Source organism: Falco biarmicus, chromosome 5 (genome assembly GCF_023638135.1).
Source record: "Falco biarmicus isolate bFalBia1 chromosome 5, bFalBia1.pri, whole genome shotgun sequence".
Lineage (NCBI taxonomy): Eukaryota > Metazoa > Chordata > Aves > Falconiformes > Falconidae > Falco > Falco biarmicus.
In genome coordinates, this window is record NC_079292.1 from 20,272,810 (window position 1) to 20,294,117 (window position 21,308).

Here is a 21,308-nt window from a genome sequence, read left to right on the forward strand (position 1 = left end):
GATAAGCGATGAGGACAGCTCCGGCATTGCAGAGCCCTGGCTCTGAGTAGGGCCCCGTCTGGCAGCCCTGGGCAGGGAGCTGGCAGGATACCGAGGACCATCCCTGGGTCGGTGGGAAGGTGACCCGTGGGAGCCCCAGACTCTCGACACCCCACGCAGGGCACTGAGCTCAGGCGCCTGGAGCAGCACAGTCCCTCCCGCTCCCCGTTCCCCCCCGCGGAGGCCACTGTGCCTTCCACAGTGCCTGCAACCATCGACCGTGCGTTCCAGCTGCAGCCACAGCTGCCCCTGGTAAATCAGTAACGTCTGGCCTGCGTGAGAGGACGACTCTGCTTGTCCCATGGGCAATGCCAGCCAAGCGAAAGCGGATGCTCCCCGATCCTTTGAGGTGAGGGCTTGACTCCCTGCAGTGGTGTGGGAGGGCTGGGGGCTCCGGGCAGGGCTGTTAAACATGGCCCAGGGCTCCCTTGGCCTGGAAGGACTCGGGAAAGACGAGGAACTTGCACAGCGCCTGCATGCAGAGCCGGGGCCAGGCTCGGCGCTGTTGCGGGAGCGGAGCCTGGGGTATGAGTGCTGGAGCAAGCAACGGCTCTGCTCTCTGGAGGGGCAGAGGGCATCACAGCCGTGCCTGGGGTCTGGCAGGGCAGTGTCGATGCTGGTGCAGGTGGGTGGACATGCAGCTGCCTTGGTGCTGATCTGGACCAAGTCGGGTGAAGTCTGTCCTAGTCAGTCCTTTCAGTAGCAGCGAGGCAGAGGCGGTGCCCCAGCAGCTCTCCCTGCTGCAACCGCGCCAGCCCCAGCACACAGGGCCCATTCCCAGTGATCCCAGTAGTGACAGCCCTGCGTGCTGTTCTCTGCGCTGGCAGTGACATCCCAGCAGGATGCCGGATCTCCCCGTGGCACACACTTGTGGCGCTGCTGTGTCCCCCCACAACCCCAGTGCAGTGTGAGGAGGGAGCCCTGAAGCTTAAAGACCTGGTGCAGCTTGTGCCCTGGTGGTGTGCGGCCAAGGGGGAGGGCTGGGCTCTGCGTGCTTCTCCCACACATCAGCACAACACAAGTACCTGTTCCCTGCTGGTGTTGCACTAGCTACCGCTCCCTGCCATCTCTCCCAGGAAAGCAGCACTTGTGCTAGAAAGCATCTGCCTGCAGCCTCCCGTACGTACCATGCCCGAAGTGCCCTTGCTGTGTGGGTGCACCTGGGGATGTGCATGTGGTGAGCCAGATGCTCCCATGCTTGCATATCTCTGGAGACCCTGTTCCTCAAAGGGCCAGGCCTTACGGGAGTCAGAGTCGATGGGCATGTGAGTGGAGAGGCGAAGCCGGAGGCAGTGCACCAGTGGGCTTGCTGTGCTTGGGAAGGCAGGTACTGGAAAGGTGATGAAATTTAACTCTAGTTCAGCCAGGGAAAACTGCCGGTCCCAGGCAGGCTGCATTGCTTGCTGTAGTAGACTGGTGCTTGGACGTTTCTGCAAGACAGTGTGGCTGGGTGCAGGTTCACCCACTCAGGTGTTTGTGTCCCCAGTGCCTGGGTGGCCAACAGCCCCTGCAGAGGGAGGTGTGCAGTTCTGCTTTGCCCCCATGCTGAGGCTTGTAAGATCTCCCTTGATTCTGGAAAGGTTATTGCTGTTGAGGTGTCAGCTGCTACTGTCTTTGGTTTCCAGCGCTCCCTAGCAGACTGTTAGCATCCGTGGGGCTGCTGCTGGGGTGAGAGCTGAGGCCTCCCTGCGATATGCACTCTGGGTGGCCAGGGTTTTGAAGCCTGGAAAGGCAGGAGCCATGCACAGGGCTCTTTTTGAAGGGCATTATTTTGTGTCCCTAATTATGAATCCAACCTGCAACTGGTCCCTGTGACCAGGGCCCCTCCTGAGTCTGTCTGTCCCTCCAAGTGCGTGGCACTTGTTTAGCCTGAAAAGTGAAGTCTGAGTGTGGGTCTAATTGCTGTCTGTGATAAGTATATAAATACTTACATAAACAAAGGACGAGAGAAGAGCTGCACAGGCTAACAGACAATGCTGACGTAAGAGTAGGGTAAACTAGCCGTGAATGTGTGGGCTAGAAATTAGGCCATTTCTAACCATCACAGCAAAAAAATGGTCTGAAACAGCTTTCCAGGAAGAGGAGAGAGAGTGAGAGGAGACCTGGAGGAAGGAGTTTGGTAAGAGGATTTCAGATGTGGCACCTGGGATGCCAGCAGCCCTGTCCTTGTGGATGGATAGAGCAACCTCCCACAGCCCAGCACTGGCCAGCTCTGGCTCTGCATAGCACTGGGCTCTTGTCCCAAGCTGCAGGACCTGGTGCCAGTACTGACAGCAGCTGCAGGTCTTTGCATTCCTCTCTGGGCTCCCTTTGGCTGCACCAACCCGCTCTTCACACTGCCACAGGACAGAGAGGCAGCACCTTCTCTCCTCCCCAGGCTGGTGCCAGCTTCCCATCTTAGGAGCAGCTCCAGCTGGCACCCCTGCTGTGGAGTGTCTCAGTTTCTTCCTTCTGCTTTTATTGTGCGCTGGAGCTGCTTGTCTTCTTTAGATCTTACCTGTTGCACCTTTCTAGGTCCCACTATTGCAGTGCTAGCTCTACACATTTCCCAAGATTCTCCCAGCCGGATGCTTCCCCCGAAAGGAAGAGTAATTCAGTGATACACTGAGTGGTGGCTGTGGTTCTGCATTACCTCTAACCCAGAGGGGACCAGGAGCCCTGCTGGAGAACTCTGAAGATGCCAGAGCAGTGTTCAGCAGTGTAGCATGGGATGATCCCCGTGGCATGGCTGCCCTTCACAGAGGGATTTGTGAGAGATGGCAGGGAGGGTGGCCAAATTAGACTCTTTAACACCAGGCATGGTGGAAAGTGAGGCAGGCCATCAGGAAATGCTGTTTCTCACAGCATAAAAGGTAAAGGTGCCTAAACTTTACAACCCCTTGTGAAGGCTATTGCAAAGAGTATTTGGAAATCCAAACAAACTGCTATACTCCGGGTTTCACTTATTGGTGCTCCTGGTGGCACGTGCAGGGAGCGCTACTAGGCTAGTGAGGCGTGATTTTCTTTGATGGAAGCATTACTGATTTGTTCCTGTCTCTGTAAAATCTTCTTGAAAGATTTTGTAACTCTCTTTGATGATTTTTCATCCGTTTTTCCTGGTGTTAGAATAAGACTCATTGGATTATAATTTCTAAGATACTCAACTTGTATCTTTTTTCAAGATAAGTGATTTTTTTTCCTCAGCAGAGAAGTTGATTTAATAAGAGAAAATGAATGTGAATGACTCTGCAAGTCTGTGATGGAGTTCGGGGGTGGGGGTGGCCAGTGCATTTTTCCAACCCTTCACAGTTGTGTCTTAAACATTATTGGGAACTAATGAGGTACCAGAAGATTGGTGGGGGGAAAAAGCAAGAATAATGCTGACAATTACCATCTGGAGCATTTAATTTCTCCCCCTAGTGAAATAACAAGACCAAAAAAAAGGAAAGAAATAAAATCAATGAATGGCAATAGTTAAACAGAACTTACAGGCAGCAGGCGGCAAGGTGGGTGAGTTTTGTCCCTGAGAGGCCACGAGCTGGAGCCACCTCTGCCCACCGCCGGGGCAGCCTGGGGGCAGAGCTGGTGCAGGGGGCAGATCCTGGCCGCAGGGTGGTATCCCGGGGTGGCTGAAGCCGTGCGGGCTGAGGCTGCATGGAGGGATGGTTGTGGCATTGCTTGCTTAATCCCCTGTGTGGTGGTGTCAGAGGAAGGCAGCGGGTGGGAGCCAAGCCCCTCTGCTGCAGCACACGTTCAGAGGAAAGCTGTAGATTTGGGGGAGGGGGATCTTGTGCAGAATGGTGCCTGCTGTCAGTGAGGTGTGCCCTGCCTGCACAGCACGGGCATGGCTCTGAAGAGGTGATGGGCAGAGCATGGGATCCTTCCCCAGCGCCTTTGGGCAGTTGGGTCTGCATCCAAAGTATTCCTCTGTGTTGGCTCTGGGCTTCCTGCGGCTCACGGGTCCTCGCCAGCTTCGTGGAGGTGCAGGTGTACGTGTGTGCCCCAGCTGCAGGAGGTCTTTCCGCTCTGCTGCTTGTGAAGGCATACACAAGTGTGTGTTGCTGCTGTCCCATCTGTTCCAGGGTCTGTCCACCTTGGTGTGGATGCATGCCCATGGGATGCAGTCAGACCATGTGTCGCTTGTATTTCTGATGATTTATCTCCTTACTACGTGCATTTTTCCAAGCAGAACTTAGTGTTCCTCCTGCTCTTATTTCTAATCTCTTCAGGGGCTTTTCACTTGCCTATTCCCAGTTTCACACCATGTTCATTAAGGTGCTGCTTGATCCCTTCTTCCAAATCACTAATAAGAATGAGGCCCCAGCCCAGTCCTTGCCCTGAGCTGGTGGCAGCAGCCGTACAGCAGTGGTGACTGCTCATTTTGCATCCAGCCTTCAGCTGCTTTCAGGCCTGACCAAAAGGCAGGCAGAGCCAGTCTGCCATGTCACCATGCCTGGAGAAGCTCTACCTGTCCCACAGCTGCTGCCAGCCGCAGAGAGCAATCCCAGGCCAGGGACTTCTGACACGGGCCCTTCGCTGGCCCATCTGCTGGCCTTGCGGGGCGGCTGGAACATGTGCAGCATCCTCTGTACAGACCCAGCATCCCTCAGCCCCCCTTCCTCTGCCAAGGCATCAGCTGTTGAGATCTGGGACCATGGGGGCCCAGGGTTATGGTGGGTCTTGCCAGGGGTCTGCATGGTCCTTGTCCTGCCCTCACCACTGAGTGCTCCTAAGGGCCTGGCTATACACTGTGCCACCGGGTGTTGCCATGTCTCAGTGGGCATGTGAGGACAGGCCAGCCTCCCTGAATGCTGTGCCACCCTCGCCTGTCCCCTGGGATCCTGGCACACTGCTAGTGGCGGGCTGGGAGAGGCCCCATGGACCCGTGCTCACGTGGCTGCAGGTTGCTTCTCTTGGCCTTGAGTCATTCCGTGCGACTGCCATGCGTGGGCCACAGCTGCGGGCTTCCCAGTTTGGACTGTCTGTGCTCCCCTCTCTGACCCTTTGCTCGACAGATATCTTTGCCATCTCCCCTCCTGACCATTCTTACTCCTCTGTCTTTTGTGCTCAGCCAGCGGCTCCTTCTCGGCTGCATGTGAGTCATGGTCATCTCAGCCACTTCTTCCCCTCACCAGCCCCACCTCATCCCCGGTGTTCCTGACTGAAAGCTGCAGAGCCCAGCCTGTTCCTTGCATTCCTCGCTTTTGCCTTGTGGCTTTTGCTTCAAAGCCTTGCATCACTTCACCCGAGACCTGCAAGATGCTGGAGCCCAGCCCACGCTCTGTGGATCTGCAGTTTTGGTGCACCTCTACCTGGGGCCAGGACAGGTGCAGGGCAGGGAACACTGTGTGCTCCATGGAGCAGGAGGCTTTCCAGTGCCACTGGTCTCATCTCCTCTCGCCCCAGTGCCCTGCTTGAGAGCTCTTCTCAGACCCCATGCAGATACAGCACGAGAGCTGCTGCAGGACAGGCACCCTGGAAAGGCATGGGTTTGGCTTGCTTTGCTGCTGGGAAAGAATGTTTTCTCATACCTTAAGGGACTTGCAGGGGATGACTGAAACTGGCATGGTCCTCCCATCCAGGCACAAAGGCTTGACCCATGCCAGGGCAGCACTGAGAGGTCTGGGTGATGGGAACGCAGGGTGCAGGGGGAGCTGGACACTTCCCTGGTCCTTGTATCTGTGAAGCAACAGCAGACAGACAGGACCTGTGATTCTCCAGCACAGGGGTGCAGGTGTGGATTGAAGGAACCCAGAGACCAGATGATTGCTCCTGGGCTGATCTCATTGTTTGTCATGGTCAAACCTTGATTTACATTCTGAGGCTTGTGCCACAGAGTTGCAGTGCTCATGGTCTAGGACCTGTTAGACTCCCACTCTGACCCCAAACTTCCAGGTCTGTGGATGCAGCCTTCTCTGCCTGTCTCGCCCATTCTGCTGGTGCAAGGCATTTGCAGCAGGTACTGCTCCAGCTGGGAGAGTTGCTGGGGGCTAGCCACCCTGGCAGAGTCAGGCTCTCCCCGATGCCTGCCTTGTGCAGTCCCTCAGCTTTAGGATGGGAGGACCAAAGGAAGAGCCATTAGTCATTTCCTGGACAGATCCAGGCCATAGCGTATCTCTTTCCAGCTCTCAGTGGTTTGGGGGCTATTTCTGTTTCAGGATTGTCATGTAGATTAAAGCCTTGAATCCCAGCCAGTGATGGACCGGACACAATCCCGTACGTAGTCCTGCAGGGCTCAGCCCAGCATCCCATCTGTGCTTGGCAGGGCAGTCACTGGCCAGCCCCTGCCTGAGAGCAAGGGCTGGACTTGCTGGGCAGGCAGGGTCCTCCTGGCTTTAGTTAGCCCCCACTGCTGGGGGGACTGGCACAAACAGCAGCTCGTGGTGGCAGCTGCCTGTGTCTCTGCTCTGTGCTGGAGCTAACGGTAGCTGCGCCGGCCACCACTGCTCCAGTGTGTGCACATGTGGCTTCTCTGGCTCAGACAGGTCTCTGAGGTGGAAACACAGGTCAGCTGTCCTCCCACTCCCAAAACTTGGGCACAAGGGCACAGCTCCATCCTCTTGTCCAAGTACAAGCCAGTTCTGGAAACTCCTGGGAGACAGTCCCAGCTCCTTGCCCAGTGGGCTGGTGGAGGTGGTGCTGGAGCCTGCAGCCCAAGGGCCAGTCTGACTGGCTGCGGGTGCACACAGACATGTGCTGGGTGGTGATCACCTCCAAGCAGGGGTATTGGGGACCTCACAGTGGGCAGCGCTCCACCAACTGCAGCACTAACAGTTTACTGGGCCACAACCAAGACCTTTCCCTGTAAAACCCAGAGACAGGCATAGTGCTAAGCACCCCACGAGTCACACCTGCTTGTCTGGCTAATGTCCAGCCTCCCTTATGAGTCCCCCCATGGCAGACGATGAAGGAGCCAGGCAGGCCCTCCAGAGATGCTGGTGCAGATGTGAAGATGGAGGATGATGGTTGCAGATGGGGGACAGGGGCACTGGGATGAACTGCAGGCATTGGTGGTTGTGTGGAGAGAAGACAGTTGATCAAAGGAGCAGAGCAGGCCCCAGAAGCTGGGACAACCCGCACTCTCCTAGGGTGCTGTGTCCAGACCCTCTGTGCTGGCTCTGTAGTGCGCCCTGTGTGGTGACCCCTCCCTGGGTGAGCAGATGCTCTGGGTGTCCGTGCACCTGGGATGGGGTGAACCCAGGGCAGGCCCATGCCGAGGTGAGGAAGGGTCCCTTCTGGCTGGCTGGTGGGAGTCACTGCAATGGGGGCTGTGCCCGCTGTGGGGGCCAGGGGGGGCATGCAGTGGCAGTTGGCCCTTTGGGGGGGGGGGGGGCACTTGTGGGGATCCCTGCATAGTGTGCTGTGGGGCTTCTCGGTGAGGTCTGTGACATGGAGGTTCCCATGTAGGGTGAGGGCGGTCCTCTGCAAGGTCTCAACAAAAGGATCTTTTGTGGGAACGTATCTGTATCCGTGGGGGATCCTGTGTGGGTGCCTCTGCGAGGTTACTGCACAGCTGGTCGGGGGTTCCTGGGCGAGGGCCCCAAGATGGGGAGCTCTGTGTGGGGCAGTCAGGGGTCCTGTATGAAGTCCCTGTGGGGGTGGCCTGGGTGGAGTGTGGGGGTCCTCCATCGGGTCCCTGCTGGGGGAAAGGGGGGGGGGGGGGGGGGGAGGTCCCTGCAGGGGTGCCCATGTGCAGTGGGGGGGTTCTCTCCCAGGCCTTTGCCGGGGGATGGTCACTGCTGGTGTCTCCCCACAGGGTCCCTCAGGGTCACCTGTGTGCAGCATGGGAGTCAGCTCCTGGGCCCCTGCCGGGGTCCCAGCCGCAGTACCCATGTGCATTGTGGGGGTCCCCTGCCAGGGGATGGTCTCTGCCGGGGTCCCCCCGCGGGGTCCCAGCCGAGTGCCCCCGCGGGTCGCAGCCGTGCTCACCGCCTCTCCTCACCCCGCAGGGCCCCCGGGCGGGCTGTGAGCGCGGCCCCCGGTGCCGGTGCCGGTGCCGGCCGCCCCGCCGCGCCGCACGGAGCATGCCTCTGAGCCCCGCCGGCAGCAAACATGAGAGCCCGGAGTCGCCGCCGCCAGAGCCGCCGCCGCCGCCGGAGCGACAGCCCCGCGCCGCCGCCGCCGGGGAGCCGGGTGCCGGCCTGCGGGAGGAGACGCGGCTCGACCCGGCCCGGGGCCCCGGCGGGCCCCGCTCCCCCAAGCTGGCGGCCCCGGCGCGCATGGAGGAGCCCGCGCCCGGCGCCATCGTCGTCCGCATCGGCATCCCCGACCTCCAGCAGACGGTGAGTGCCCGCCCTGGCCCCGGCCCCGACCCGCACCCCGCGCGGCCCCCGCCCCGCTCCGCACGGCTGCCGCCCCGGCACCACCCGGCAAACTTCGCACCGCCGCGGGCGGGGGGCGGCCGGCCCCAGCCCCGGCAGGACGGCTCCCCCCTGCCCTGCTGCCCGGCTCCCCATTGCCCCAGCCCCCCGCTCCCCGGTGCCCCCTTCCCCATTGCCCCGCTCCCCGGTGCCCCCCCCCGCTCCCCGGTGCCCCCGCAGAGCCCGGCGGAGCGGCGGGCGGAGCGGCCCGGGCAGCCCCGCTGCAGCGCGGCTTTGCAGCCCGGGGCCGCTCCCGCCGCCGGGGGCCCGCATCGGCCCGGGACCGCGCTGCGCTCCGCCGCCCGCCCCGAGCGCGGGGGACAGCGGGGCTGGGCGCGGGGGGTGGGCGCAGCTCGGGAGGCTCCGGTACCGGCGTGGTACCGGTACCAGCACCGCTCCAGCGCTGGCTCCGGCACCGGGATCGGCTCCAGCACCCGCACCGGCTGGGCCGGGCTGCGGGAGCACGAAGCCGCAGCGCTGGGGACCGATGGCCGCCCGCCCGCTGGCGGCGTGGGCCAGTGGGACTGGGCAGGCTGTGCGGGCAGCTCCCGCCGGTGCCGAGCTGTAGGTGTGCGTGGGCTGCCCGCCGGTGCGCCGGTGCCGACGTGACCGCGGCGGGTTCAGGGCGTCAGGCCCGGGTGCGGCGCAGCGGGTTGCGGGGTGTGTGTGGGGGCACCACTGCACCGGACGGGGTGCCAGGCCACGGTGTCGGTGCCACAAGGCAGGACACGCAGGTGCCGAGGTGTGACACAGGAGGGCATGAGCGTTATGGTGTGATGTGGGGCAGTGTGCGTGGGTATCGTGGTGGGTAGTTACCTGTGGGGCAATGCTGGGGGTCATCCGGGGATGGGGTGCTTGGGGGGAGCGAGAACTTGGAAACAGCCTGGTCAGTGGAGGGAAAAAGTTCGCTGAAGGGCTGGGCTGCGGTAACAGGGGCCCTGAGGAGGAGTGCTCATTAGGGATGGTGCTGGGAGCAGCATCTTGCCTGGGCTGGGTGGGCTGCGAGGCACAGCGAGCCTGTGCTCTGAGGCAAGGCGCTGCGGGCAGGAGAGGAGGTGCCCCTTGGGGGTTAGGGGTGGGGGGAGATGAGACAGACTTGGGGCGAGCAGAGCGTTGCTGGGGGTGGAGGGGACTAGAAGAAGTGAGAGCTCTCCTCTTTGGTGGTGAAAGAGTTCTATTTTGGAGACTGGCATGGGGGTTCTACTCGGTGGCGGAGGGGTAGCAGCTGGGGCCAGAGAGCTTGCTAGAGGACGGTGGTGCTGGGGCTGAGGTGCTCGCATGCTCGCAGGCACAGCTCTGCAGGCTGAGCTGCCAAGCACCGGGCAGCAGCAGAGAGAGGCAGGCGAGGCAGCGCTGCCTTTGCTGTCGAAGAATCAGACAGATGCTCTGCTCTAGTGAGGACTGACCTTGCGCTGCGGGAAGGGCTTTACAGCTGCTCTCTGCTCTCTCCAGCCCTGGCCCCTGCTGGGGTTGTGAGCAAGGCTCTTGGGGACACAGTGTATGCTCTTTCCCTTCACTGCTGTATTGGCCCCAGCACATCAGCTCCTCCTCCACCATCCCTGTGCACATCCATCCCCAAGCTGATGTACGGACCCGGGTCTCATCCTGCTCCAGCCCTCAGCCCAGATCCCGTTGTGTGATGCAGCACAGGGCAGGGCCCAGGGACTGCCAGTGAGGGCCTTTACTCAGCCCATTGCCATGGCACCCACCTCTCCACTTCGCTGTTCCTTGGGCACTGCTCTGCACCTCCCTTCCCTGGCTTAGTTTGTTTTGGGAGTGTGCGTGGGCACCGGAGGAAGCAGCGATGTGTGTGATGTGTCGGTGTGATGGTGTGTTGTAAACCGCCCCCCCTTCCTCCTTCCAAGTCCTGCACTGCAGCCAGGGGATAGTCCCAGAGTCCGAGGGAAGCAGCTCAGCCTTGCCAGACCAAAGATCACCCGAGGCAGGGGAGGGAATGCGGCTGCCTGCGAAGCAGAGCGTATTTGCATGGATAAAGTGGGAATGTCCCTCCCAGATCTCCCTTGCCTGAGGGGCAGATGCATATCAGAGCGCTGAAGGGTGCAAATGTTTCTAGTGCAGCCTCCCTGGGCTGGGGGTGGGAGCCGCAGGGGCAACCCGCCGGCTGCCCTGGGGCTGGGGACTGGGGGCATCTCTCCCCTCGGCTGCGGGCAGGGTGCCATGGGGAGCCGGGGGGCAGGGGGCTGGGTGCCGTGGGGAACTGGGGGAAGGGGGCAGCACTCCGGCTACGTGCAGGGTGCTGTGGGGAGTCGGGGGGCAGGGGGCAGCGCTGCCAGCTGCAGTAAGGGCAGCATGTCACTTGCATCCCAGCCAGCGCAGCCTGCGCACCGACAGCCCGGCTGATGTGCAGAGGAATTGGCTGCAGCCGCAGCCCAGGGCTCTCCAGCTTTGCAGAGCTACTCGAGTAGCAGGAGCGCACAGGTGGTGCTCCTGGGAGGGCAGGGCTGCCCACCCGGCCCTGTCCCTGCTGCCCGTCACATGGGGCAGCACGCACTGGGTTTCATGGGATGCAGATGGGGGTCGGAGGCTGTGGCACCTGCTCCCCTGGGCAGAGAGGCAGGGCGGAAGCAGATGTGGGTGCAGGCTCCCTGCAGAGCAGGGATGGGCTCTGCTCAGTCTGCGCTGGTGGGCAGCAGGACACCAGCAGGACGGTGTGACAGCTGCTCTGTCAGACCCTTGGCTGCCCCACAGGCTGGGCACCCAGTGCTGCTCCCTGCACAGCGGTCCCGCGCTGTCACCAGCACAGAGCCATGCTCAGGCTGGTGTCGGGGGCATCTCTTTCTTTCAGACCAAGGCAGTGTCTGCAGAGAGCTGTTGCATTTATGGTTCAGGTGGGGGCTGACTTCCCAAATAGAAACTGCCTGTTTTGCAAACTCCTCTTCTGTGCTAGCTGAAGTACCTTCACTTAAATAATGGGAGGCAGGAAAAATCAAGCTGGCTTAACTGCATACATCCCTAAGAGCTGTACATGACTGGCCCTGAACTTCCCTAGCCTCCTGTGCATCATCCCCCATACCTTGGCTCTGTAATTTAGGCACTCACGGTGCTTATTCTTCATGCCTTGAACAGACAGCTTTGGTCCCTGTCTGCAAGGTGACATCCAAGCAGATGGGGGCATGACCTGTGTGAAAATGGGGAAAATGAGCAGCTGAGCCTGTCCCATCTGCCACTGCTGGGCTTGCCACCGCACCACCATCTCCTCCATGAGACACTCTGGGATGTGTTTGCTGTGTTTTGCAGGAGCTCACAGGACAGATGCTCCAGAGCTGTGTGTATTCCCTGCCTGCTACCCTCTTACAGGGCATGGGTCCTCGATCTCACACAGCTGGAGAGAGTGAGGATCCTAAACCTCCTCCCTGCTCCTGCTCCTGGCCCAAATGGGTCCTGCTTCTCCCTGCAGTTAGTGGGTGTTGCGCTGGTGTCCAACCAGAGCCTGGCTCCCCTTCCCTGGGCTGCTGTGGCGCAGCAGAGCTGTGGCACACTGTCTCTCAGGCCAGGTGGGGACCCCTCTCCTGGCATAATCTCTTGGCTTCTCAGACCCTTTTCCCTGGGCTGGGATAGGCTTTGCAGTTCAGAGGAGCTGCTATTGAGCTGTTCTTCCGCTGAGTGCAGCCACAGGGCAGGGATTGCCCCTAGGCACAGGCGTCTTCCCAGAGGTGTCCTTCCTCTGCTTTTGCTGCTCTGCTTGTCTGGCTTTGCTATGGCAGTGGCCCTCCCTGATGGACAGCCCGTGGGGGGCCTGACACTTTGGCCACTCTGTGGGTCTGTGTGGGGCTCTTGCCCCAGGCCAGGGTTAGTGTCTGCACCCCGGGAGGGATCTCACAGCCTGCGGGTGCAGGCTGGGACTCGGGTGGGCTGAGGAGAGGGAAGGATATCCCATAGGCAGGGATAAGGCACAGGACCTTGATCGCACCTGCAGGAAGGGCAGTCAGATTCCCTGCCTTGTAATGGGAACACTCCTGGCCTCCTCTGACCTGGCTCTGCATCTTCTTCCCTGGACCTGTCCAGAGGCTGAGTTGTTCTGAGTGACGGGGCACATGGATCAGGGATCATCCAAGAGAAGAGGCTTTCTTCCCTGCTTGCTCTGGGAAGAACACAAACATAAGGAGGAGGGATGGGACCACAACAGGGATCACTGGCCTCCCCAGGACTGTGTGGTGCCAGCAAGGGGTTGGTGTGCTGAAGGGGTTTTGCTCACTGAACTCCAGCCCTTGTACAGTCTGAAGCGACCCCGTACCCTCCTCCCACGGGTACCTCTGGGCTTCTGAGTCTGGCTTGGCTGCTGCAGCACGGGCTGACGTGCCGTGGGCTTTGCTATAGCAAGCTCTGCTTGACGGTGGAGATTGTCTCTTTTGGGATCTTCGGGCACAGGGTGGACAGGTGGCTTTTCAGTAACAAGTCAGACTCTGTTAGCTGCCACAATTTCAGAGATCAGGACTTCATCTGGGCAAAGTTCAGCTTATTCAAGTTCGTGTCTGCTGTCACGGTTGGAGCTTCCAGGTGGATTTTTAGACTGTGAAGCAGCTGACTTTTCAAGTCAAGTTTCCCAGGTCTCTTGGAGTTGTCTCCAAGCCTCTCTTAGGTTCCTTTTGCAACTCTCCAGCATGTGTTTATTCAGCTGAAAGCCTTTGAATTCACTGTTAGTGGCTTCCATTGTTAAGACCAAATCTCCACCCGAGGCTGTGACCTTGTCTCTGAAAAGGCAGTCTCTTCACGCACATCACTGTTTATATCCTAATGATGGCCCAGCACTTTGAGATTAAATTGTCTGAGCTGCCTGCACAGGCTCTGAGCTCAGGGAAGAGCAGCCGAGCTGCCCTACACCCTTACGAGCTGCCCTACACCCTTACGGACAACTTGGGAAATGGAACCTGGAGTGCAGGAGGAACAGAACACATCTGCTTCGCACAGACCTGTGAGATGCAGAGAGGTGGGTGGAGACCGGGGAGGGGTGTGCTTGGAGGGGAAGGGAACACATCTGAATGACCAAAAGGAGACTATTTATCACAATGCAGAAGTAGCTGGTAGTATTTCCTGCTGTGTAGGCGAAGAGCTCTGCTGGGGACATAAACAGGTTATAAACCCCTCAGAGTACTGACCAACAGAGTTGCAAATGGCCCTCCTTTCTGACAGGCAGAGTTGCCCCAGGGAGCTGCAGGGTTCCCAGAGCTTATGGGTATGGGACAGCCTGGACCCATGGACTGTCCTGGGCAGAGGCTGGGGCTGTGGGAGAAGAGTGGTGCCTGGCTCCTGCTGGCACACGCTGCTCCTGTGCTGGGGAGTGCCTGGAAATGTGGTCAGGAGCCACGCAATGCCCTGCAGCCTGGGGTCCTCTGTCCTGCATGGTCCCTGGCAGGTGAGTCCACTACTGGAGCTGGATATTTTTCATGGTGCCCCAAATTTGCTGTCCCCTGTTCCCCTCTGTGAGCTCTCTGTGACAGCTGAGGCATGCAAGGTAAGTGTTTGGGAAAAGGAAGGTGCCACAAGATGGGTACATCTTGTTGTTCCAGTTTTGGGTCCTTGCCTCCTCTCTTGACCTCCATTCCCACTAGCAGTTTCCAAAGGACTCCTACGTAGCAGTGTCCCATGTGTGTGGGTGCTGAACTCTTTGGGAGGTGCCTGGGCCTGCCCAGCCTGCCATGGAGTCCACTGTGATGGGACCCCAGCTCCTGCTTCTCCCACCCAGAGGTGCCCAGCTCCTGCAAGCAGGTTTTGGGGGATGGCGGGTGCAAGGGGTGGCTGCTCTGCTGGGAGCCCTCAGGTGGAGAAGTCTGGGCAGGTCAAGTTGGTGGCCTGGCAGGAGGAGGGACAATTTGTGCTGTAGTGGAGGGGAAGAGTGATATTGAGAGCAAAGAGACCCTTTGAGAGGCAGATGCTGATTTGGGAGGAGAGACAGAAAGCTGTTTGTGTTGAAGAGGCATGGAGCTGTGGATGCATTTCTTGCAGGGTGCCATTCCAGAGCATGTGAGATGGGTCTGGGCTGTGCAGGGAAGCCACGGTGAGGACACTGGAGGGACTGTCCATCAATGGGAGGTGGGTGAGCATGGCTGTGTGGCTATGCTGAGAACATGGGCTCTGCTCCTCACCGGTACTGGCAGAGCGGGCAGTGCTGAGAAGGAGCCACCGTCTCATGGCATCTGCTTGGGTGCAGCCCTGTGGTGGCAGACTTGGTGCTTTCAGGCCAGATCATCAGTTCCCAAACTGGCAGGATCACAGTTGGTAAGGTGGATTTGCAGCCCTAGGGAGAATTTGGTCTCATCTGCAAAGGGGATCATGTTGAAGCATGGCCCGTTTGATGTGTTGCAGCCAGGAAAGCCTGGGTGATGCTGAAGGATTCACATCCTGTGGAAGGTTGTCCTGTGGTGTCCAGGCAGCGAGGTCTGGCATGTCTTTCCTCTGCTGGCATCTGTCCTGCTGGAGGGCTCCTTCCTCATGCAGGGCTTTGGTGATGTGTTGGGGACTGGCGAGGAAATGTCCCTCAACCAAGGGCCTTGGAGGCGTGAGACCACCCAGCTCCATTGGTGAGAGGCTGTTTGAGCAATCTGCTGAGGCCAGGGCCTCCCTTTGCTGCAGGATGGAGTTGCTCATTTCCCTCTGTGGCTGCAGAAAAGCCTCTGCCCTCACACCTCTTCCCAGTCACCTGATACTTCAGGTTAATATTGGGACTTATCTCCTTAATGCAAATGAAATAAGAGCCTGACAACCAGTGCACAAAGCATCGATTCTTCTGTTAAGCCCAAGGGAAGTGAAGAAATAAATTTTCCTATTATAGAAGAGAGATAGGCAAAGTTTTCCTGAACCTCTGCTTAGCCAGGACTGATGGTGGGAAGGCAGGCTGCCAAGAGACGGTGTGGCTTGCCATTCATTTGGGATTTGATTTGAATTCGCTGTCCCACAAGCCCGAGAGTGCGGCTGCAGCCCATCCTGCAAGCAGTAACAACCTCGTGTCTGCAGCCTGGTGAGGGGTGCGGTGGCCACAAGCTGTGGCCAAGTGAGCTGCCCACCAGCAGTGGAGGCATGGGGACTGCACACAGCTTTGCCTGGAGGGGAGTGCCACACAGTGACACACTGTCACTGTGGTGATGCTGCCACCACAGTGTGGTCAGCACAGGATGGGTGGGGAGGGGGCTGCAGCGCCTTTGCTGATGGGGCTTTGTGTGCTGCAGAGGGGTTGTAGGACAAGGGACACTGGTTCTCTGATGAGGTGATTTGCAAAGGAGGACTGTTGTGGCTGTAAATAAAAAGGCTCTTTCTGTAAAATGTGCTACCTGCTGCACTGTTTGCTCTCCCTAAAAGAAAAGGAGGGAAAAGACACAGGGATGTGTAGGAAATGACAGCGGACACATCTCTTCTGAGCCAGGGAGCACCAAAGCCTCTTGCTCTGCTGCCATGTGCCCTGTCCCCTAGTGATTGTCCACGACACAGGACGGACTTTTAACTATATGCGAAGAGGTGCGGTGGGTTTGCCTGTGCTGGCTTGGCAGCTGCAGATGCTCAGCAGCTCGTGTGAGGCAGCTGGGAGGGCCACTGCAGCACCGCACGGTGGGCATGGCAGCAGACCTGCCTGCAGCCTGCTCTGGCTTCCTGGGCAAGGTGTAATCCCGCATGCTGGCTTCTCTCCTGCAGCTACGGAGAGTTTTATCCTGCACGGCTGTGGAGATGCCACGTGCTGAGTAACATGGTGCTGACTGCGGACACCTCAGCAGACAGAAATGCTGAGCTCATGGAAGCAATTGATATGAAAAGGATGAATGAAACTATTCTTAACATTTGTTGTAGGTTAACAATTCAGTAGTAAAAATCATAGTGAAAATCTGCTGGCATGTATGCTTTACATAAATTGCTGTCCCAAGTCCATTTGCTCCCGGGGTGGCTTCAGGTGTTGGCAGAGCAGAAGCTTCCCAGGGCTGTGGTGGCACTGTACCCTGGGGCATCCCGGCTCCCGGCGGGACCCCCTGACACCAGGGTTGATGTAGTTAACATGCAGACTTTGGGTAGATCTGCCCTATATACTCTGTGATATGAATCAGCACGGGACCACTCAGTTGCACAGAATCCCTCCTTGCGCTCAGCTGCTGCTGCACAGAAAAATATGAGAAGCTGCCGTTGTATCAAAGGAGGAGGAAAAATCATCCGGTCGGCGGTGTAGCCTTTGAACAGCAGCAGCGTGTGATGGTGTAATTAAGGACTGCATGGTGCTGAGCTCACGAGGGGGCAGAGCCAGCGTGCTCTGTGTTCAGTGACTCCCTGCAGACTGTGTGGCTGCCAAGTGCCACTCTGCTTTCTGGCTCCAGGGATCATCTCCCGCGGGATCTGACACTTGCTGGTAACCCCCGGCCACTCCCGGCTGCCCTCGTGTGTGTCAGTGCGCCGCAGGGCTGGATTTGGGGGGCAACCCTGCTCCGTGGGCTGTCCAAAACAGAGTGGGTGGGTGGGTAGGGGTGGACAGAGGGCTGTGACCGAGCAGGGCTGAGCAGAACCCAGAGGAGAGTGGGGCTGCAGCCCAGGGTCCAGCACGCCGGCAGCATGGCACGTTTCGTCACTGCCAGTGCCAGCCTGTGGGCATGGTCCTGCTCCCTGCTCAGCTGTGCCGGGCAAGCAGCAGGAGCTGGGCTGGCGGCTGGCAGCAGCGATGCCCAGCACGGAGCTCCACACGCCCGCTGTCAGGGCTGTGCTGGTGTTTTGTGCCAGGGACCCATTCCGTACTGTGGCTGTAGGGCAGGGAATTGGTTTGACAGCCTGGGCTCTGTGGTGGCTCTGAAGATAGCAATTTATTTGGAGTTTGATAACCTGGGAACCTCCCCACCTCCTTTTAACCCTGATCTGTGTGAGCTGCTGGTGCACACTGGCGCTGGCCCTTGCGTGGGGTGGGAGTGTGAGCCTGGGCAAAGGAAAGAGAAGGCTGATGTGCAAGGCCCTGGAGATCCTTCCTAACTCTGGTGGAGCTTTTCTATCTCGCCTGCCTGCTCCTGCATTTGGCCTGCAGCTGCTTATCCTCCGGGAAGAGCCATTTCAGCTCAGTTTTTGGCTGTGCATTGCTTGGTGGGAGGGGGTGGTGGAGACCCAGGATAAAATTATCCAAAACACCCACAAGATTTATGAGATTATAGTCTGTTTTTTAAGGAGACAGAAACATGCCCAAGCTAAGGTTTGTTTCTCTGAAATAGTTACGAGTTGTGGGTCTGTATCATTAAAACACATTTGAAAACCGATTCCCAAAGTCTTGCGGTGGGAGCGCTTTGGAAGTGAGTTGCAACCTTGTTTGGGGCCCGGCGGTAGGAAAAGGTGGCAATACAGAAATAATCCTAGGAGAGCAGAAAAGTGCCTCCAGCCATCACCAAATCCCCTCTGTCTGCAGGCTGTGCTGGCACTGAAATTCTGCAAGATATCTGACCAAACCTGGGATATTTCCCATGGGAAAACGTTTTTTGCAGCAGCCGGTGGGCAGCACTGGCCGCCCTCCACATGGCCAGTTGCCACCATGGTTGTAATTACAGAGCAACGAGGTGCAGGTTTTCTATTTACTTTTTCACTGGAAGCAGGGAAAACTTGTTCCAAGGAATCACAGCTCAGCACATCACATAAAAAATGTATATGTAGAGAGATAAGAGCCTCTTGCAAATGAATGGTACTTAGGAAGCTGCTAACTATCAGAGCTGGAGCTTATTGAAATAGCTCAGAAAGATCTAGAGGAGCAGTGGTGTACAGCTGATGAGACTTCCTCCCCGAGATTTCCAAGGGCTTTTCTTCTCCATTGTGTGCTGGCACATCTTTCTTTGCCCTTTTAAATCATGTTAAAGCCAGATGAAGGAGCTGCCATAGGTTAAAATAACATTTTTTCCTCGCTGGCTTTAACCCTCAGCAGGTCTCTGCACCGGCCCGGTGCGCACTGGTGGAGCCCAGGGAGGTGGGCTCCCTTTGGCTGCAGCAGCAGCCTGACGTATCTGTGAACTGCCTCCTTCATGGGGAACGCAGGCCTTCCTGCTCTTCTGGTTGGCGTTCAGCTGGATCTGGTGGAAAATGGCATCCACAGATATTGCTGGAATGGTGGCTGCTCGTTCCTGCTCCACGTGGAGCCAGGTCCAGCGCTTGTGCTGCCCGGGGCTGGATCTGGGCAGGTGAGCGAGGTGGTGTCCAGCTTTATTCCAGGTGTTTGCACTGGTTTTTGCACCAGGTGTTTGACACCAGGGATGTGTGGTGAGCTCCTGGCACTGCGGATGGTGCCCACTGTTTAAATATGCACCCACCCACACCGCACTGTGCTTAGGTGCAGCTTAACTGCTATCGCAAAGCAGGAATAAAGAGCTCAACATCATGTTCTTGCATTTTATCTTCTCTGAGGTAATTTTGCAGTCAAGGAATGGAAAGGTCTTTACCACACCAAGAGCCAAGGAGCGTCCTGTGTCTTGAGGCCACATGGGAACACCGCTGTGGCTTCCTCAGGAGGAGGAAGATGCAGGAGCCAGCCTGTGCAGCCAGCTGTTTCTGTGCCAGGAGAGGGGAGGGAGCCTGGCAGAAAAGAGAGGAGTGAGGAAAGCAGGGCTTGCACCACAGCTCTGCTGCCTTCCCCAGGCGCAGGAGCATGGCCATGGCACCAGCCCCTCCGCTCCTGAGCACGCAGGTTCCTCTCCCCTGCCCCAGGCTTCCCCTCTCACTGGTCTCCCAGTACAACCTAGACCCTAAAATTCCTTTTTCCATGCTTTGTTCTGTCCCAGCGATGTGAGCTGGGGGGTGTGGGGGGAAAGAAAACTGAACTTCATTGCTGCAGAGGGAAGATGTGGAGGTCAGGAGCTGACCTCCGGAATAGTCTAAACCTGCACCAAAACCTTTGATCCTTGGCCAATGCGTCCGCTTTCTGCTGCTATAGAAGTCTCTAGCTGTCGATAGTTGTGTTGGATTTTTTGCCCCTTTTAGGGAAGAATCAAACCACTTATGCACATGCTTTGAGATGCTTTTTGATTACAAGCTGCACATTGTTTTTCCATAGGAACCCGGCCTTTTTCAGATCAGATTAATAGTGCTCAATGAATGAGGCAGCTGTTCCGCTTTTTTTTCCTTTTTTATTCACTGTGCATCCCCATGCTTCATTACTGTATGCTATTGAATGCGGCACCAAGCGTGACATATTTTAAAGTCCCTTTGTAGCTTTTTTTGTGTGTCTGTTTTACTAATGCAAACATTGGAGCAGTCTACCAGCATCCAGACGGTAGGATCCATGGAACAGTGGGCTGCGATCCTCAGTGTAACGAACCATTGCATTTTATCCAATGTCCCTTACACCAAGCTGAGTAGGCAGGAGGGACGCACGGAGCAACCCTACGGTGCTGGCTCAGGGGGCTGCGACCCATGGGGCAGTCAGTCAGTGCAAACCAAACGAGTGATCTCAAAGAATCCCTTGGTTAAGTATGTGAAGCTAGTGCAGATACTAACCCAGCTTTTAACCATAAACCAGTGCATCTCCTTTATTCCAGCCAGTTCAGCTCAAGGGTGAGCAGATCCAGAAGGCAGGAGCCAGGTGCAGGCTGAGAAAGCTGCAAAGAACTTGCTTTCCCCTCTTCCACTCCAGCCATGAAAGGCAATTTCAAGTGGGCAACACCCATCAGCTCTAAGATCCTGATGGCCATGAAGAAACAATTTAAGTAGCTATCAGTAAAAGTCCCTTTTTATGTCTGTTGCTTGTAGTTGCAAGAGATACTTTGGTTGTGTACACATTTCCTATGAATCCAGCACAGGTAGTTTAGAGTAGTTGTATTTAATTTGTTAGTACTAAGAAATATGTTGACGTGCTAAATGAACATATTTTAATGTCAGTTTTTATCTGAGTACGCTTTTGACTTAAAATCACAAGTCAAAACCTACTCATCTTCTATTAAGAAATACGCTACTCACTCTTTTCTAAAGTGTTCGGGTAAAATTAAAAAATTGAATTTATATTTTACATTATAATTGCTTAAATAGATGCATACAGTTACAGTGTATCTACTTAGGAAGAAGCACTTTTGGTTGTAAAGTCTGTATTAAATTGCAAATTAATCTAACGTAATGGTTATGAATTGATCCGACTCAGCCTTTCTTTAGGAAAATAGCTTAGGACTACCAGTGCAAAACAACATCAGACTCGATTATTTATATCCAGATTTTCTGCCAGCTGATTTATCACGGTTAAAATTGGTGATCACTTTGACTTAAATCAATCCACTTTGCTTTATTATGTGCATGGAGGGAGGCTTTTGCCTGAAGCAGGAGAGCTGCGGGTCACTGCGTTGGATCTGTGGCTGTGGTTGATTATTTTGGGGACTGCGAAGTTTAGCTGCCAAGTGTTGTGCAACATCCTTTGGGACATTGTGGGTGAATTATTTAATGAGTTGTTTTGAATAAATGTAATGTATTTGCATAAAACTGTTCAAACTTGATTTAAGGAAAGCCGCGTAAATATGCATGTGTGCGCTAGCGTAGCGGATTCAACCCTCTGCTTATCAACAGGGCAAGGCAGGCAGCTCTGCCTGGGTCCTGCTCTGCAAGCATTTCACAGCCCTGACGCGGACCGGGTGTAGAAAGACCTTCTTCAGAGCAGGGAGGGTATCTCAGGCTCTGAGGCCAGTTAGTTGCCAGCCCCTGGTTATTGCGAAGGCCGGCTGGCACGCACAGCCTGGCTCCTGCGGCTGGGTCCTCTCCACAGGGAGGGCAGGAGGACCCTGCTGTGGGGCGTCACGCTGGGTTCCTGCATTTTGTCCCCAGCAGTGGGGTGGCTGGGGTGGCTATTTGCATACAGCAAGGGCTGGCTGGGCTCAGTCCCTGGAGCGGGAATGCCCGAGCTGGGAGTGCAGCTGGGGGTGCCCAAATCTTCCTCTGGTTTAGGGGCTGAAAAAAGACAGGCTGTCTCTGGCAGCAGGGTTTATCTAGTCCTGGGGC

The 21,308-nt window shown here is 57.1% G+C and overlaps 1 protein-coding gene across 11 annotated transcripts in view; it reads left to right on the top strand.

Annotated features, from left to right (window-relative positions):
- Positions 1–21,308, top strand: part of SHANK3 (SH3 and multiple ankyrin repeat domains 3) — a 375,700-nt gene that overhangs the window by 16,769 nt on the left and 337,623 nt on the right. For all 11 annotated transcript variants that reach the window (XR_008821984.1, XM_056339563.1, XM_056339567.1 and 8 more), the window contains one exon: positions 7,968–8,300. Coding sequence is in view for 10 of the 11 variants with exons in the window: in XM_056339563.1 (XP_056195538.1) it covers positions 8,043–8,300 (258 nt within the window). In the remaining variant the exon portion in view is untranslated. The remainder of the gene's footprint in view (positions 1–7,967; positions 8,301–21,308) is intronic.